Raw genomic sequence first — 17,188 nt, 5'->3', positions numbered from 1 at the left:
TGGAATAGGCAAGTCAGAGTGGTCAGTGCCAGTCTGTGCCCTGAAGTGCCATGAAGTGTCACCTTCAAGCTGCCCCTCTTTGAGGCTCCACCCTCCTCAAAGTGGCAGGGAATTTCCCAGCAAGGGACTAGCCAAGACCTCTGGGTAGGATAGTGTGTCCCACTCGTTTTCTGGGAAACGATGCTTTTCCGTTCTGGGGCAGGTTCAGATGAGGCCTTGACTCATCAACCTAGGACTCCCAGTCCTGGCAGCCCCCACCAGCCCTGGAGGCTCCTGCCTGACCTCCAGGAAGGGCCCCAGGGAGAGGAAGGATCAAAGCACCCCCTCAATGAGTCACCTCACCTGCAGCTGGCGCCCACCCCCAGCCCTGACTCACCCTTTTCCCAGCATCTCCTCCCCAGCTGCCTGGGGAACCTGACCCTCAGACAAAGCCACCAGGCCTCTGGAGAAGGATGGATGGGAGCCACTCCGACTCTTTATTTTGCCCATGGCTAGGCTCATGGGGTGTCACCGGCTTCCACAAGGGCCATGTGGGAGGGTCCTGAGGACCAGCCTTGCCTGGAGGGCCTCTGCTCCTGGACACAGGACTGGAAAGGGCCCAGACCTGAGAGCAACCCCGGCCTTCACCCCCAGCTAGCACAGGCCCAGCACACTACTAGCCTGGGCTCCTTGGGACCCTGCTGGCCTTCCTCACACCCCAAGCTCATCTCTAGGTTATTCTGGGTGGGTGGCAGGCAGGCTGAGGGTGGGGGGGGACAGATGCCCACTCCCAGCACAACCACCTAGCTTTCCCATTTTCCCTGGAGATCAAAACAAGGTGGCTGGGTCAGTGGGTGGGGCTCACAACCTCCCAGGCAGGTCTCCCTGCCTCCTCCTGAAGCTGCATCAGGACAGGGACAGCAACCCCCCCACCTGAGTCCAAGATCAGAGGGGACAGAGGCCAAGGACAGTCATAGCTGCCTCCATGGGCATGACACACAGAGCAGCCTTGAGCACTATGGAGGGCCCCACAGCTCTGAAACACCTATTTCCAAGCAGCTCCCCATCAAGGCCCCATGCAGGGCCAAACCGGCAGGCCTGCTGGGGCAGCAGCTCCAAAAGGAGAGGTGGCCCGCGGGGGCCCCAGACTGGGACTCGGGCAGGTCTAGGCCTGTTATGGCCATAAGTTCTGCTGGCGGTAAGCTGGCATCCCTAAGGCCCCAGCACCCCTAGCAGAAGCCTCCGCTTTTCTGGACACAGAAAAATTTGTCTTAGAGAAGAAACAAAGCAAATGGGACAACCAAAAGGCAAAGCCGACCCAGCCCCCAGGATTGGTGGTGTGGAGCGGGCAGGAACTCTTCAGGACAAGAGGTGGGCACACAGGCAGGTGTGCCTACGTGATGTCCCGTTGCCGTGGCGGCCGGTGCACATTCCGCACGACGCACTTCACCATCCACTCGATGCCCTCGCGCACCCCCTTGCTGTGGAGACAATGGGCATGAGGCAGGGCTGGCTGTGACCCCCGGTGCCCAGGGTGAACCCCACTCACCCTGTGAGGGCCGAGCAGGCCTGGGTCAGGCAGTCCCGCCTGCCGATCTTGGAGGCACAGTCGCTGAACGCAGTCTTGATGTCAGGGATGGAGAGGCAAGTCTGGGGGAGGTGAGGCCATAAGGGGTAGGCCTGCCACCCTGTCCACCCTCTACCCCCAGAGCAGTTCCAGAGCTGTGGGGGTAGAGGGCAGGTGGGAAGCTTCATGGCACCTTCTAGGAGGTGCCTCCTGGCTACTGTCCAGGAGGGTACCTGCCTGGTTAGCAGCCTCACGGAGACACACCCTGGCAGCACGACCCAGATGCTACAGGAACATGCCACCCGTCTGTTCAGGGCCCCCTCCATGCGAATGGCTGCCATGATGCCACCTCTCACCAGTGGTTCATGGAGTGGGGCCAGCACAGCTACTGTGCTCAAGGGCAGCAGACAGGTTGGTGTCAGCACTGACTCCCACCCTGAGGTGCTTCTGCACTCTTTCCAGACCTTCACCTGGGTCTGCCCAGCAGGAGGCCCCGGCTGCAGAGGAATGGGGGACTGCTACCTCTGGTGCAGAGGTGCCAGCACAGCAGGAAGTAACCAGGGGGTGGGGGTGCTCTGTTCGCCTGGGGCAGCCACATTCAGGGTAACTGAGGAAGGCAGTGGCCCTCCCCTGGGAGAGGTCCCCATCTGGCGGGAGCAGGAGCCCACTTGGCCTAGGGGCTCACCTCAACATCCTGCTTATTGGCCAGCACCAGGATGGGGACACCGTCCAGCGCCTCGCTTGTGACCATCTTCTCTGGGGCGGGCAGAGAGGCGGCAGTGAGCACCCTTCATCCGCCTCCACACAGGTCCCCACATCCTTGCCGACCCCACATGGATGCACTTGGCTGGCGCCCTCCTGTCCCGGCGTGGCCCAACCAACCCCCAGCCCAGCTCTGGAATGGGGACTCTGCAGACAGAACCCTCCCACTCTACTCCCCGCATCCCCAGCCTAGCTGGCTGTACCCACCAAACGCCTGTTTGGACTCAGACAGCCGCTCCTCGTCTGTGGAGTCGATGACATAGATGACGCCATGACACTCTGCATAGTACTGGGCAGGAGGAAAACCAGGTGCTGAGCCTCGGGCACTCAGCCACCTCAGGGCAGCCCCTAGCTTGGGAGACCCTGCTAGGGTGCTTCCTGGAGGTGGGGCAGAGTGCAGATACACCCCAAACCTGCTGGGACAGGGTGGCCACCTTCCTCAGCCACTTCCCAGGTGCTGTGCTCTGAACCCCACTTCAGGATCCACTGCTGAGACCCACCCACACCCCCTGTGGCCTGAGGAGAGTGGCCAGAGGACAAAGGATGGGGCTCCGGGTCTCTGTACACCTGGGTAGGGGGACCCAGTGCAGACAGCAAGGCAGTAGGTATACCAATAGGGAGTCAGGGAAGGCCTCCTACACGTTCAAGGCAGCTCTGACCCCCACATGGGACAACACGGCCAATGACAGAGCCATCCCAGGGAGTTTGGAGCTCTGTAGGAAAGCAGTGGCAACCCACTCCAGTACTCTTGCCTGGAAAATCCCATGGGTGGAGGAGCCTGGTAGGCTGCAGTCCATGGGGTCGCTAGAAGTCAGACACGACTGAGCAACTTCACTTTCACTTTTCACTTTCATGCACTGGAGAAGGAAATGGCAACCCACTCCAGTGTGCTTGCCTGGAGAATCCCAGGAAGGGGGAGCCTTGTCTCTGGGGTCGCACAGAGTAGGACACGACTGAAGTGACTTCACAGCAGGCTGGCACCAGCAGGCCAGCCAGCTCTGGGTTCCTGCAGTAGCAGCCACGCAAGAGAGCCCCCCTACACACACACAAGCACCAGAGCCCAGGGTACAGGGAGAGCTATGGGGAGTGAAGAGCAGCATCCCTGGGGAAACAGACACATGAAGCAAGGCCTGGTGAATCCACCTTCTGTCCTGATGTTAAAAGGACAGAAACACCCATGTCACAGGAGCAGGTGACTACATCCTTGCCCCTTGTCTCCACCCCAGCTCCTGCCCAGCAAGAACTAAGGAACTGGGAACACCCGCACATCCCTCAACATGGGTGGCCTCCTGGTCCACAGACCAACCATGAACCCCAAACCTGAGGCCTCTCTGGCTGGCCTGTTTGGGTGATACGGGACCCAGGAGCTGTAGCCCAACAGTGCAGGCTTCCTAGGCAGACAGAGCCACTGTGGGGTTTGCAGCAAGTCAGTAAGGGAATCACTACTTGGGCCCCGGACCCCTGTGGTGGCAGAGAACCTCAACTGGTGTGTGACTGGGCCATGGCAGATGAGGGCTGGGTCCACCAGCGGGGGATGACCAGGAAGCAGCGGTAGCTGTGAACCTATGGTGCCCACTAGACCCAGATCCTGAGCACAGTTGTCACCAATGCCCACACTCTGGAGGCTCTCAGGTGTGGCCTGGAAGTCCTCCCTGTGGCAGGGTGCCAGAGGGTCCACTGGGTCCACAGACATGGTCTGCAGCTGGCACGTGCACAGACCTATAGGTACCAGCTCACGGCACGAGCAGAGGTGCTGGGTGGAGGTAAGGCCGTAAAGGTGGGAGTGAAGGTCCACCAGATGCTGTCGGACTACAAGGAGGCAAGGACAGGCCCCGGGACATAGTCTCAGAACAAGGGGAGAGCAGGAGGCCCACTTTACACCCCTCCTGGTGACTCACACGGCTGGGGACATGGCACCCCTGTGCAACCCAGTCACAGAGGCCAGCAAAGCCCTGGCCTGGCAGGGGCATCTGATGCCATCAGCAGGAGGTAGGGCACCCACTCCGTCTCAAGAGTCGGGGAGCATGTGAGAAACCCAGGGCCCATCCTACCAAGATGGCAGGCTCAGTCCTCGTGAGGCGGCAGTGGCAAGGCCATGGCATGACCAGAAGTGGAAGCTGGGGGTGACCACCAACCACCAAGCTGGCTTGCCCTCAGGAGGAGCCAGACCCCAGCCAGAGGCGCAAGGGCAGCAGAGCACCTTCACTGGCTATGTCCTGGCTGCCATGGTGAGCAGTGCGTCCAGCACAGGGCCCCTTGTCAGCTCCTGCAGGACCCACTCTGACCCACCAGAGCTACCCGAGCATGTCATAGCTGCCCGCCATGGTGACCTGCCAAGGAGATGGGATCCCAGCCAGCTTGGCCTGACTTGGGACAGCGCCCAAGATGACCCTGCCCCTGACCAGATCTTCATCCCCCACAACACTTGCCAGGGGCTAAACTCTGACACACACTGCCCCTGCTACTCTGGGACCCTGGCCTGTAAAGAATGTCAGATCCCCGTGTGGATCTGAGGTTTGAACAAACAGCCCCTGGCTTGGTCCAACTTAAATGGTCACAGAGAGCCTGTCAATGACCTTCTGGCCATGGAATGGACAGGGTCTTCTTGGCTGGAGATCAGGACAGGGAGGACACTTTGGGGAGGAGGGGAAAATGACCAAGGATCTCCTGCTGGGGTCAAGCCAGAAACCAAGACTAGGGCATTAGACATCAGCAAGTACTGGGGTGATCTGTGCCCCTAGAGCTGGGTGAGCCTGTCTGTGCCTCCGGCATCCACTAGGTGGGGGAGGGGAAGAGGCTCATTCCACCCTGCTCTCTGCTGGACCCTGTGCCTGGCAGAGGCTGAGTGAAAGACTAATTACGATTCTGAGGTCTCAGAAATGCTTCAAAAGGTCAAAAGAAGAGACAGCTACTGTGAGCCTTAGAGGACATCCTCCCCTCAGTAGGAGGGACCCCATGGGGGAGACTCAGGCCCTGGCTGAAACTGAGAGCCAAAGAAGCATTGTGTCTTCCCTGCTCCTCAGGCATCCTTTGTCTCATCTTGTGCTGATTAGCAACAAAAGCTCTAAACCTAAAGGAACCAGTGTGTCCCTGCTCTTGGGGGTGTGACTGAGGAACTGGGATGGGGGTGAGCCTCAGGAACCAAACGGGTCACAGAAGCTGCCAAGAGTAAGGAAAGAAGAAGAATCCTAGGCTTCCCTGGTGGCTTAGAGGTTAAAGCATCCGCCTGGAATGCGGGAGACCCAGGTTCGATCCCTGGGTTGGGAAGATCCCCTGGAGAAGGCAATGGCAACCCACTCCAGTACTCTTGCCTGGAGAATCCCATGGAGGGAGGAGCCTGGTAGGCTACAGTCCATGGGGTCGCAAAGAGTCGAACACGAATGAGCAACTTCACCTCTGAGAAAAGGAAGGACAAGACTAAGGTACCACCCAGATAGAGGTGGTGCCAGGGAGCCAACGTGGCACCCACCCATCTTACCTTGTCCCACAGAGACTGCAGCTCCTCCTGCCCCCCCAAGTCCCAGAACATCAGGCGGGCCTTTCCCACGTCCACAGTGCCGACTGCAGAAAAGAGACAGGTGAGGCTGCAGTTTTGATCCCTGACCTACCAGCTCCCAGCTCTCCTGGGAGAAGCAGGCTGAACCTGCGCTGCACGATGCTGGAACCAACGGTAGCCGGAACAGAGGCCTCACCTGTGGCCTTTGCACACTGCAGCATCCTCAGCGTTCTGCCCCCAACCCACATGCCCAAAGGACCCTTACTGTTTAGGCCCACGGTGGTAGTGATTTTGGACAGACTCATCCCCTTGTAGTTCTTGTTGAATCGGGTCTTTGACTGCTCCAAGAAGGTCTAAGGGCAGAGAAAAAGAGGCGTGAGATAGAATTGCAATAGTTTTCAAACACCCCTCCTGGGGCTTATTCCTTTACAACAAGGCAAAAGAGAATAACGTTTGCCTTTTAAAGCGGCTGGTGGTAACTATCTTATGACCTTAAGCAGGGTTCAGAGCCTGCCGGGGTGGAGAACACGCAGCTAAAAAAAACACCGAAAGGACTGTGGGGGTGGGGGATGGCGCTGACACGGAGCCACACTCACCGTCTTCCCGGCGTTGTCCAGACCCAGGATCAGGACGCAGTACTCGTCCTTCTGGAACATGTACTTGTATAGGCCCGACAGCAGCGTGTACATCCTGCCCTGGGCACCCGAGATCGGTCACGGACGAGACGGCCCGCACCGTGGACAGAGGGTCCCGCTGCCCGCACAGCCGCTCACAGCTGGAGCCCAGGGCCCTCCTGGCTCTGCCTCCCCTCCCTTCCCCTCCGCCCGCCTTCGCCTCCGCAACTGCTACACAATCGCCCCGGCGCTCCAGGTGCCCACACGCCCTCTCCGGCCCGGCCCGGGCGCTCTGTTCGCAGGCAGAGGGCAGCCTGCCCCGCCCCGCTTCTCGCTGCTCCCCCGCCCGGGCTCCCTTCAGGCTTTGCTCCCCTCGGGTCTCCTTAACTAACGCCCCCTTAGCTCGCGGCCCGCCGCGAACGCCTCTCAGAGGCGGGGCGTCTGAGGGCTGGTGACTGCCCAGAGCAGTCGTGAGGCGGGCGGGCGGCGCGGACAGACTGCGGACCGGTCGCCGAGCCTGGGCCCAGCTCCGCCCACCCGCCTCGATGTACCTGCGACCGTCCGGCCGGACCCCCGAACCGCAGAGCAGGGGAACCGCCTCGCGCCTGACCCACCGACCCGGCGTTAAACCCGCGCGGCGCCTGACGGGACGGGCGCTGGTCGGCCGAGGAGGGGGCGGAGCCTTCCCGGCAGCCCCCGCGCCAGACACTTCCGCCGGCGGCGGCGCTCGGGCGGAAGCGCCTGTGGGCTGCAAGGGCGGAAGTGGGGCGCCGGACGGCTTTGGCCGGTGAGGCCGGCTGGCTGTCTGTGGCGGCGGCCGGGAAACCGCTCGGAGGAGGGCCTGGCCGGGGCGAGGGGGTCTGGGCAACGGGGCCTTGGCCCGAGGTTGCTGGCCGAGCGGAGACGGGCGGCGCGAGGCCGCAGAGGTGGGCCCGGCGGGGGACACAAGACTTGGACGCATAGACCCCGGAAGAGCTTGAAGGCAGCTCCCGGGAAGGGAATCGAGGCCGTGGGGCTAGTGGCCAAGGGCCAGCTTTGGCTCCTCCTCTCGGAGCTTGAAATATCTCCACGTCCAAACGAAGAGACTGCTGTTCACGGTTCCGCAGGCTGACCACCGAGGGTTGCAGTCGGCCAACGCTCAGTGCCGGCGTTGCGGGGGCCGTCTGTCCCAGACTCATCTGGCTTCTCTTCTCCGCAGCTCTGGCTCCCACGCCTCCCCTCTGAGGACCCAGGGACCCAGCCCCGCAGGCGCGGGAAATCGGCCCCTCCCGCCAGGATGGACGAGGAGAGCCTGCAGACCGCCCTCCGGACCTACGACGCGCAGCTGCAGCAGGTGGAGCTCGCCCTGGGCGCTGGCCTGGATCCCTCGGAGCTGGCCGACCTGCGCCAGCTGCAGGGGGACCTGAAGGAGCTGATCGAGCTCACTGAGGCCAGCCTGGTGTCGGTCAGGAAGAGCAAGCTGCTGGCGGCGCTGGATGGAGAGCGCCCAGTCCAGGAGGATGCTGAGCCTTTGGCTTTCCAAAATGCCATCGTGGAGACGGCGGAGGTGCCAGTAGCCCCCGGGGCAGAACTGGAGACTGTTCCTTCGAGAGAGACTGGGCCAGGACCCACGGAGCCTGGGCAGGAGGAGGACGACGGGGAGGACGAGGAGGGCGGGGCAGCACTGAGTGGGAGAAAGGTGAACGCACCCTACTACAGTGCCTGGGGCACCCTGGAGTATCACAACGCCATGGTAGTGGGCACCGAGGAGGCGGACGACGGCTCCCCGGGCGTGCGCGTGCTCTATCTCTACCCCACTCACAAGTCCCTGAAGCCCTGCCCGTTCTTCCTGGAGGGGAAGTGCCGCTTCCAGGAAAACTGCAGGTAAGGCTTGAGTTCTCTAGGCCCCTAGCAGGGGGCGGGGGGGGGGGCGCGGGGACTTGCGGACAGAACCTTTGCAGTTCTTTGCAGTTTTGTTTTTCTTGGCCGAGCAAAATGCTGAGAAGAAGAGAACTTTATAGGGGCAGGGGGTTCTTCTAGCAGTATCCTTCATTAGGGGTCTTCTTGACTTTTCCCCAGGTATGTCAGGAGTACAGAAGGGTTTATGTTGAAAAGAATGGAGCCCCGCCCCCGCCCCGCCCCGCCCCCGCCGCCTTTCCCTGACCTGTCCTATGCTTCAAAGTGAAACTTCTAAAATTTACTTATATTTTAGATATTTTATTAGAGAAGTGGTCAAACACCCAGGTAACTAGGGAGAATAGCATAGAGACTGCTCACACTGTCATGGTAGGTCAATGTTTTGCTGCTCTTGTATTCTCTGTTCCTGCCCCTGGAGTATTTTAAAGCAGGTTGTAGGACTTACTGGGCATTTTGCCTGTAAGTACTTCAGGATGCCGGCTTAACCTAAGTGACAAGGATGTTAAGTTAAAAATTACCTCCGTGTCACTCTCACACCTCACCAACTTAACAGCAAGACCTTGTTCGTATTTAATCACGAATGTAATGATGTTGTGTTTTCCTTGTGTACATTACATTTAATTTTGCTTCTTATATTTCCTTTCCAAGGAATATTTCCTGAGATTTCTAGTAGATGATTTTCTTCTTTAATCAGTAGTCCAGGGTAACTATTCAATATCTTCAGTTGTTTGGTTATCTTATTTCTTCACAGATTTTTGCTGGGCCCAGAGTCTTACTTGGTGCAGTTCCCCTTTTTTTCCTTTTTCCTCATGAGTTTTGTGAAAAGTGTAGTGTACATACAGGAAAGTGCATGAATCAGTCATAAGCCTCCTTGAGCTTCCACAGGGCGGGTGCTGCCTTGTCCCCCAGCAGAGAGTTAAGGATCAGAGCAGGGAGCCCTCCATCCTTCCTGCCATGGTCCCTCTGGAGGGTTCCTCCCCGTCCCTGTGCCACGTCCATGTGGGGATGAGAACTGACGTATTCATGTGCTGCTTCCTCTGGGCAGCACTGTTCCAGGGGTTTCACGTGTATTCACTCACCTGGCAGCAAGCCTGCCAGGTAGGCCCTACAGCTGCTGTGGTTGCTGGACCCCCGAGGGGCAGTCCGGCTCTGACATGCTGCTGCCTGCTGTCAGCTTCAGGCCTGACCCATGCAGCCCACCCACCCCACCACCACCCAGGTGTAACAGTTATTTTGTTGCTTTTACTTTGGATTTTTAGTTTAAAATTTACTTATTTAAAATTTTATTGTAAAGATAAAGTAGTGTTGAAGCACCCTGGGACCTGCCTTTCTATCCTCCCCTCCTGGGAGGCTTGCCGCAACTATGATGAGCATCTCTCTAGCGTGTGAATCCTTTACAGGCACGTGTGTCTGTGAACAGAATATTCTTGTGCTTTATTTTCTAATTAAACTATGTTGTACAGCCTGCTTTGTTTTGCAACTTGCTCTTCTCACTGAGCGTGTCTGGGAGAGAAGTTTACATTGATATTTATAGGACCGTTTTGTGCATTTTAACTGCTATTATTTTTCCTCATTCATATGCCATAGTTTATTTTGTCTCCTGGTGTTTCCCAGTTTTTATTTACTAAAAAGAACACACTGAAAATTCTAGTACACATCTTTTGTCTCTGTTGGGAATGTCCCCAGTGTGGATGGCGTGAGCATTTTCTTTCCTTGCGCGCTGTCTGCTTCTAAGCCCCTGGTCTGCTCTGTCGTGGTCACCCTAGTCACTCTTGGTCACGTTCTCTAACTTGGGGATTCGTACCTACTGAAGTGAAGAGGTGGTCTTGATTGAACTTGTATTTCCTCGATTATTAGGAAGATTGCATATTTTTTCATACGTTGTTCTAACTTTATCACTCTGTGTTTCAGTATCCTTATCCATAAAAAGGAGAGGAGCATGTCTTTTGCAGTTGTTGAGAGGCTGGAATACATTAATATGCATAAAAAAACAGTACCTAACATGGAATAAGGACACAGTGGACTTAAAATTTTTATCTTGTTGTGAAAAAGGTCAAATCCAGAAAGTAAAGACAGCACAAGGGATCACTGTAACACTCGAGTACTCAGCTGAAAACTACAAAGCTGCCGGTTACTCTGGGGTCCTCTGTGCCTCAGCCCAAACACAGCCTTCTCCCTCTTCCAAAAAGAATCACCACCCCAACCTTTATGATAATCGCCTCCATGTGTTCCTTGTGGCATATCACTGAGATATGGCTAAGGTATAAATGTTGTAGTTTAATCTTGCTCACGTCTAAAGGCTGCTGTCTGAATCTGACTGTGTACCCCCACCCCTGCCTTTCCTGGCCTCCCAGTTTCACTGTTGAAGGGGCAGACCCTCTAACGCTGACCATCACCCACCGCCCTGGTGCAGCCCAGCACATTCTTGCAGTGACCAGAAGGCTGGCAGCTGGACCTGGGACCTGCTCACTCTCGGGGCCCCACCTGGGCACAACTCAGGGCTCTGCTGCCTCTCACAGCACGTGATGCTCAGTGCCTGGATCTGCTGGTATGGTGTGTATTGCAACAAGGAGCTTTCAGCTCCACCAGCTCATTTACCAGCTAGGATGTTTCAGAGTCACCTCTCCTCCCGTAGAAGCCGGCTAGGTAGTAGGACAGATTGTATAGAAAAGGCAGGATAATGCCTGATGTTTCTCTTTTGTTTGCTTGGTTTCCAAGATAACAAATTGGTTCTCGTTGATCCTGAGGTGATAAATTCATTTTAAAAAATATTTAACATCCTTGTGGACTGATGGACTTAAATGCATTTGATGAATTTCAGTCCACTGAAATGCTGATTTTTACTGAAACTCAAGCTGTCCCACCCTTGCCAGGTGGAGCCTTTTCATGTTGGCTCCTCGCCCTCTTGACACGGTCTCGGAAATCAGGATTCCCCACCCTCACCTGTGCTCTTCCTGCCACAGACCTGAAAGCAGCCAAGTCTCTGAGAAACCCTGGTTTCTTTTAGTGGCAGATGCTATTTCAAGGCTCATAGGGAGGCCCTGGGATGCACTTCGCTGCAGGGGGCTCAATGCTAGGTCTCTTCAGCAGACAGAGCTAGAAGTGCAGGTGGACACACGCTGACATCTGTGTTAGTGCATCTGTATGTTCAAGGACGAGTGCCTAGTGAGTTCATACTGATTTCTTAATCTTTTCTGGATTGCATCTGTATATCCTTCTCTCCCTCAGGATTCTGGTTTTCAAGGACCAACATCCCGTAATTAACTTGTTTTATCCCATTCTGCATACACAGGACGCTGTCAGAACAGCATTCATTCTTTAGTCATGACGACTGAAGACTGTTCAGAGTGTTCTGACGCGCACCTCCCACTCTCCCTGCCATCTGACTGCACTAGACCTGCGCAGCTGGCTCTCATGGCTGTCGCAGCCCATTGTCTCCCTTCACTCTCAGCGCTAGTTCTGGAAGGAACTTAGCGTCTCCTGCTCCCATCTGCCCATCTGTCAGGGTCTTCTTAGTCGTGTTGGTAGTCTGAGACTCATTTTCTGGTAGGTTCTTTAGGAAGGGCTCACAGGAATAACATTTGTAGAGACCTAGCATGTCTGTTCAGAGAAGGCAATGGCACCCCACTCCAGTGCTCTTCCCTGTAAAATCCCACGGATGGAGGAGCCTGGTGGGCTGCAGTCCATGGAGTCGCTAAGAGTTGGACACGACTGAGCGACTTCACTTTCACTTTTCACTTTCATGCATTGGAGAAGGAAATGGCAATCCACTCTAGTGTTTTTGCCTGGAGAATCCCAGGGATGGGGGAGCCTGGTGGGCTGCCGTCTGTGGGGTCACACAGAGTCAGACACGACTGAAGTGACTTAGCAGCAGCATGTCTGTTAGGCTCTGGTTGTGTCATGAAGACACAATTCAGCAGTTTTGATGAACATGTATATGATTCTTGGTTCATATTGCTTTCCTTGAATATTTGATATAACTTACTCAATTTTGACATAAAATATTGTTAAAAAGTTCTTTTTTCCCTTGTAAATTACCTGCTCTAATGGTATGATGTAAGTATCCAACTTCATTCGTTTGCATGTGGGTATCCAATTTCCTGGGGCTTCCCAGGTGGCTCAGTGGTATAGAATCTACTTGCCAATGCAGGAGCCACAGGAGATGTGAGTTCGATCTCTGCATTGGGAAGATCCCCTTGAGGAGGAAATGGTAACCCGCTCCAGTATTCTTGCCTGGGAAATGCCATAGACAGAGGAGCATGGCAGTCTGCAGTCCTTGGGGGCACAAAGAATCAGACACGACTGAGCACAGCACGTATATACAATTACGTCATTGACAAACAGAGATACTTTTGCCTATTCTCTTCCAATTCGGCTGCTTTTATTTCTTTTTCTTGTTTAACTGCCCCGCCTAGAACTTCCAGTACTGTACTGAATGCAAGTGGCAGGAGCACTTCCTGTCTGGTTCCTGATCTTAGGGGAAAGTACCCCTCCTCCCCTCCTTGAGTGTGATCTGAACTGTGGATTTTCCATAGATGCTGTTTATCAGGTTGAGTGTTTTTAACAAGTGAGGTCGTTGGGTTTTTTCCAGGTGTCTTTTCTGTATCAGTTGATATGCTTGTGTTCTGTTGATGTGTCGTTTCATTGAATGGCTTTCACCTGTTGAACCACCCTTGCATTCCTGGGATAAACCACAGTTATGATGTGTACTTATTCTAAATGCTTGTTTTCTCGTTCATGTGTTTACTTATTATTCTAGATGGTGTTATTCATAAATAATTATAATTATTCACAAATAATTATAATTACTCATAAATCATAAGCACTATTCATAAATGTTGTGAGGTAGATGATTAAGTAGGGGTGTTGCAGGGGGTTTGAGTTTGGGAAACATTTTAAATTTTTTCCTTATGAAAATTGTAGTCTGTCTTTTCCTGCCTCTTTAGTAACACCTCTTGTCCTGCGTGAGGCTTTTCCTGGGTCCCCTTCATTCCATTGGTCAGGCTGCCTGTGCTCTTAGTTGACGTTGATTTCATGCACATGCCGTTAACTACTCCCACGATTGGGAACTTCGGTTATTTCTGAGTCTTACATGTTTGGTTCATACCCTTCTGGCTCAATTTTTGCATATGTCCACCATATGCAAAGTCTACCATACTTTTCTAGGGTCATTTCATAGACGCACTTGCTGGCTTAAGGAGGACAACCAAATTTAAGGCTTCTAAGAGTACTGAAGATTCTTGCAGGGAGGTTTATTGGCGGTGTCTGGGTGTGTTGAGGAGGAGTTTGGCCAAATTCCCCTTGGGTCTGGGTCTCTTTCCTCGGTTGAACTGGACTTTTCAACCACCGTGCCCGCCAAAAGACACAGGGACTGGTCTTGCATCTGCTGGTGCCACTGGTCAGTGGCAGTACCCTGGGTGCCCGAGGACGGGCAGGGGTGAGAAGGAACCTCCCAGAACTCCACCCAGGAAGGTGACTGAAATGCCTTCTCGCCTCTCCTTTCTCCCCACAGTCTCCCCACGGTCTCTTCACGCGAGGCTGGCTGTGTGTCGGAGCCAGGGCCTATCTTTGCTTGCTTTTGTGGGTTAGAACGCTTCCTCCCTGAAATGGGGGCACTGCAAGAGATGTGTGCCTGGTGGCTTCATGTCTTTATTTGGCCAAGTTCAAAGTTGCAGCCCTCTGTTCCCACACTTCCTGTCCCACCTCCTCTCTCCTGGTTTTCGTTTTGGTGTCACTGTTTCAGTGACAAAGACAAGGCAGCACCATTACAACCAGGTCCTCCTAGTTGGCTGGGGAGGCCTCAGTCCTGTGAGTGATGCAAGCAGACCCCCTGTCTTGATGACCTGTTGTGTCCAGCGGAGAGGTGCCAGGGAACTGTTGTCACAAGTGTGTCTCCCAGCCACATGTGTGCCTGTGTGTGCGTGACTCTAGCCCAGGAGGCTGGAGAGTAACCAGAAGCCTCTAGTCCTTGGGGCACCCAGGTCCATCTGAGAGAGCACAAGCACAGTATGTGTGTCCATACGTGTGCATGTGTACACACATGTGCATACACGTATTTGTGTGCTTGTGTGTAGTCAGTGTGTGTATGCCTGTGTATGGTGCATGTGTGAATGTATGTGCCTCTGTGTCCATGCATGTGTGTACATACATGTGTGCATGAGTGCACTTATATGTGTGCCTGTGTATATATGTATGCATGTATAGGTATGGGTGTGCATACATATTAATACACATGTTCAGTGTATACATCTGGGTGTGTATACATATGTGCATGAGTATATTGCATGTGAATACATGTGTTCAGTGTATGTGTGTGTAGGTGTGTGTACGTGTCTATGGGTGTGATGTGTGTGTATACATGTTGAGTGTATATGTGTGGATGTGTACGTGTGTGTGTGGATGTTGCGTGTGTATACATGTGTTCAGTGTAGATGCGCATAATTGTGTATTATATGTGTGTCTGTGGATGTCTGTGTGGACCTGTGTGTCCCTCTCTCCATTCATCTCTCCACTGGACAGTGTCCAGGCAGGTAGACTGGATTATCTGGGCTTGTGGGACCCTGGTGGCCATACCTGAGTTATGCGGCCCTCTCTGCAGGTTCTCGCACGGGCAGGTAGTCTCAGTGGACGAGCTGCGCCCCTTCCAGGACCCGGACCTGAGCTCCCTGCAGGCTGGTTCTGCGTGTCTGGCCAAGCGGCAGGATGGTCTGTGGTACCCAGCACGGATCACTGGTGAGGCTGCCCCGGGGCCTCCCTGACAGGCCCTTCCCAGGAAGCCCTCTTCATGTGTCACATGTGTTAGTCCTGCGTGACTCCTCCTCTGGGTGGGTGTTGGGGTCCCACCCCACACATGAGAAGAGCAAGGCCCCCTTGGTTTTGGCCCCACCCTGCTCCCACCTTCCAGAGCGGCTACTTCCGTGTGCTGCCCTGCTGCCTCTGTGCCCCTCCAGATGTAGACAGCGGCTACTACACAGTCAAGTTTGACTCTCTGCTGTTGAAAGAGGCTGTGGTAGAAGGGGACAGCATCCTGCCCCCACTGCGCACAGATCCTGCAGGGTCCTCTGACTCAGACGGCAGCGATGCAGACGACCCCAGCTATGCTCGAGGTATGGCTGCTGCCACCCCCAAGAGGCTCCCGGCTGGCAGGGCCCACACTGTGGTCAGTACAAGGACACACTCCCGGGGAGACGAGGGTGTGTGATGGACCTGGGGCACGTCCAGAGACCCACAGACGCAGAAACCATAGTCCCACGCAAGCCGCGGGAGGGGATGGGATGCACAGGAAGGGACAGCTTCCTGCAGGGCACGGGGACCTGTTGGCTGGATGAAGGATCGGCTGTCAGTGTCTAGCCTCCCCCCAGGGGTGGGGGTGCCCACATGGGGTCTGTTAGCCGCATTGTCCATACTGATGGAGGGGAGGACTGCTCTCCACAAGGGAACAGGGAGCGTGGAAGGGGGCCATCCTGTGACCAGGTCATGGAAACGGCTAGGCTCTGCCTTCTGCTTGTGCCACATGCCCTGGGCAGGGTGCTGGGGATGCTGGGGGCTGGTTGTGCAGAGCTGTGCAGAGCTGAGCTCTTGGGTTAGCCTTGGCTGGAGCCCAGGATCCTCTGCATCTAGCTGGGTTAAGCCACTGCCCTCTGATACCTGCAGTGGTGGAACCTGGTGCTGCCAACCCCGGGACCTGCAGCTCCGCTTTTGCCGGCTGGGAGGTGCACACGCGGGGCATTGGCTCCAGACTCCTCGCCAAGATGGGCTATGAGTTTGGCAAGGGTGAGTGCACTTGTGCTGCCTGGGGACAGGAGGGACTCCACATCATGGCCCAGGGGTCCAGTGGCAATGCCAGCCTGGTGTTCCCCTAGGTCTGGGCCGTCGTGCAGACGGCCGGGTGGAGCCCGTCCATGCTGTGGTGCTGCCACGTGGGAAGTCACTAGACCAATGTGCAGAAATCCTGCAGAAGAGAACCCGGGCTGGCCAGGCTGGTGTCAGCAAGCCCCCAAAGTGCCGGAGCAGAGGGAGTGGACCTGGGGGCCACCCACCTCCTCGCAGTGTGTTCGACTTCCTGAATGAGAAGCTGAAAGGCGGGGCTCCAGGGGCCCCAGAGGTGGGGGCGGCACCCCCTGGGAGGAGTGGCAAGGAGGTATACCATGCCAGCAGGAGTACCAAACGGGCCCTGAGCCTGCGGCTCCTCCAGACCGAGGAGAAGATTGAGCAGACCCAGCGAGCCATCCGGGGCATCCAGGAGGCCCTTGCCCGCAACGCTGGCCGGTATGTGTGGCCCTGCCCCAGGCACCTCACCCTTGCCCAGCTTCCCCTGAGAGAGTTTGGGGGCGGCGGGCCGGGTCTGAGGAGGGGCTGGAGGCGGACGGCAGTGCTGAATGTGGGCCCCTCTCCAGGCACAGTGTGACAACGGCCCAGCTGCAGGAGAAGCTGGCAGGGGCCCAGCGGCAGCTGGGGCAGCTCCGGGCCCAGGAGGCAGGCTTGCAGCGGGAACAGAGGAAGGCCGACACTCACAAGAAGATGACTGAGTTCTAGAGTCCTGCACGTGTTGTGGATGGAACTGAGGGGCCTCGGCTCCTGCTGCCCTCGGGCAGACAGCGGGGATGCCACCAGAAGGGCCAGCCTGCTCTGTGGCTACACCCCACAAAGGGCCTTCTTGCTGGCCTCCGGCACGTGGACACTGCTGAGCAGAAACAGGCTGCAGCGGCCCCTTCCTGATGCTTCCCTGCCCACTGAATCCACCTGCCAGTGTCCTGGGGCGTCTCGTGAGCAAAGACATTAAAGTGACTTTGTCACAGTGTCTGATTTCATTGGAGGCTTGACTGGCTGTGGGGTCCTTGGGGAGTAGGGGTCTTTGCACCAGGTCACAGGGCT

General features: G+C 56.0%; 2 protein-coding genes and 1 non-coding gene across 10 annotated transcripts; 2 read left to right on the top strand and 1 right to left on the bottom strand.

The window, feature by feature from the left end:
* Positions 448–7,115, bottom strand: ARFRP1 (ADP ribosylation factor related protein 1). 8 transcript variants are annotated; one of them, XM_018057516.1, is made up of 8 exons: positions 6,970–7,112; positions 6,401–6,499; positions 6,070–6,157; positions 5,787–5,869; positions 2,516–2,597; positions 2,232–2,302; positions 1,529–1,701; positions 448–1,460 (listed from the first exon to the last, which is right to left on the bottom strand). In XM_018057516.1, exons 2-8 carry the CDS (start codon positions 6,491–6,493, stop codon positions 1,373–1,375), a joined length of 678 nt encoding a protein of 225 aa, XP_017913005.1. In that variant the 5' UTR covers positions 6,494–6,499; positions 6,970–7,112; the 3' UTR covers positions 448–1,372. The 8 variants fall into 8 exon arrangements, with proteins under 8 accessions (XP_017913005.1, XP_017913009.1, XP_017913006.1 ...); XM_018057520.1 differs by having other exon boundaries at positions 6,401–6,494; XM_018057517.1 differs by having other exon boundaries at positions 1,529–1,629; positions 6,970–7,105.
* On the top strand, positions 5,504–5,575 carry TRNAS-GGA. The gene has a single exon. It is a non-coding gene; the product is annotated as a tRNA-Ser (tRNA).
* Positions 7,293–17,124, top strand: ZGPAT (zinc finger CCCH-type and G-patch domain containing). Its single transcript, XM_018057510.1, has 6 exons — positions 7,293–8,281; positions 14,913–15,046; positions 15,265–15,420; positions 15,968–16,087; positions 16,177–16,582; positions 16,711–17,124. The coding sequence occupies exons 1-6, from the start codon at positions 7,695–7,697 to the stop codon at positions 16,847–16,849; spliced, it is 1,542 nt and encodes a 513-aa protein (XP_017912999.1). The 5' UTR covers positions 7,293–7,694; the 3' UTR covers positions 16,850–17,124.

Source organism: Capra hircus, chromosome 13, assembly GCF_001704415.2.
Source record: "Capra hircus breed San Clemente chromosome 13, ASM170441v1, whole genome shotgun sequence".
NCBI classification, from domain to species: Eukaryota; Metazoa; Chordata; class Mammalia; order Artiodactyla; family Bovidae; genus Capra; species Capra hircus.
Note: the sequence above shows the minus strand (reverse complement) of the source record. Positions and strands in the feature narration are given on the sequence as shown.

Excerpts from the sequence above, each read along its gene's own strand:
- ARFRP1 (XM_018057516.1), bottom strand. The coding sequence starts at position 6,493 with ATGTACACGCTGCTGTCGGGCCTATACAAGTACATGTTCCAGAAGGAC. Across the intron at positions 2,598-5,786 it reads TGCAGTCTCTGTGGGACAAG|TACTATGCAGAGTGTCATGG; the intron begins GTAAGATGGGTG and ends CCTCCTGCCCAG. Across the intron at positions 1,702-2,231 it reads CCAATAAGCAGGATGTTGAG|CTCTGGAACTGCTCTGGGGG; the intron begins GTGAGCCCCTAG and ends CTACCCCCACAG.
- ZGPAT (XM_018057510.1), top strand. The coding sequence starts at position 7,695 with ATGGACGAGGAGAGCCTGCAGACCGCCCTCCGGACCTACGACGCGCAG. Across the intron at positions 8,282-14,912 it reads CGCTTCCAGGAAAACTGCAG|GTTCTCGCACGGGCAGGTAG; the intron begins GTAAGGCTTGAG and ends CCCTCTCTGCAG. Across the intron at positions 15,047-15,264 it reads GTACCCAGCACGGATCACTG|ATGTAGACAGCGGCTACTAC; the intron begins GTGAGGCTGCCC and ends GTGCCCCTCCAG.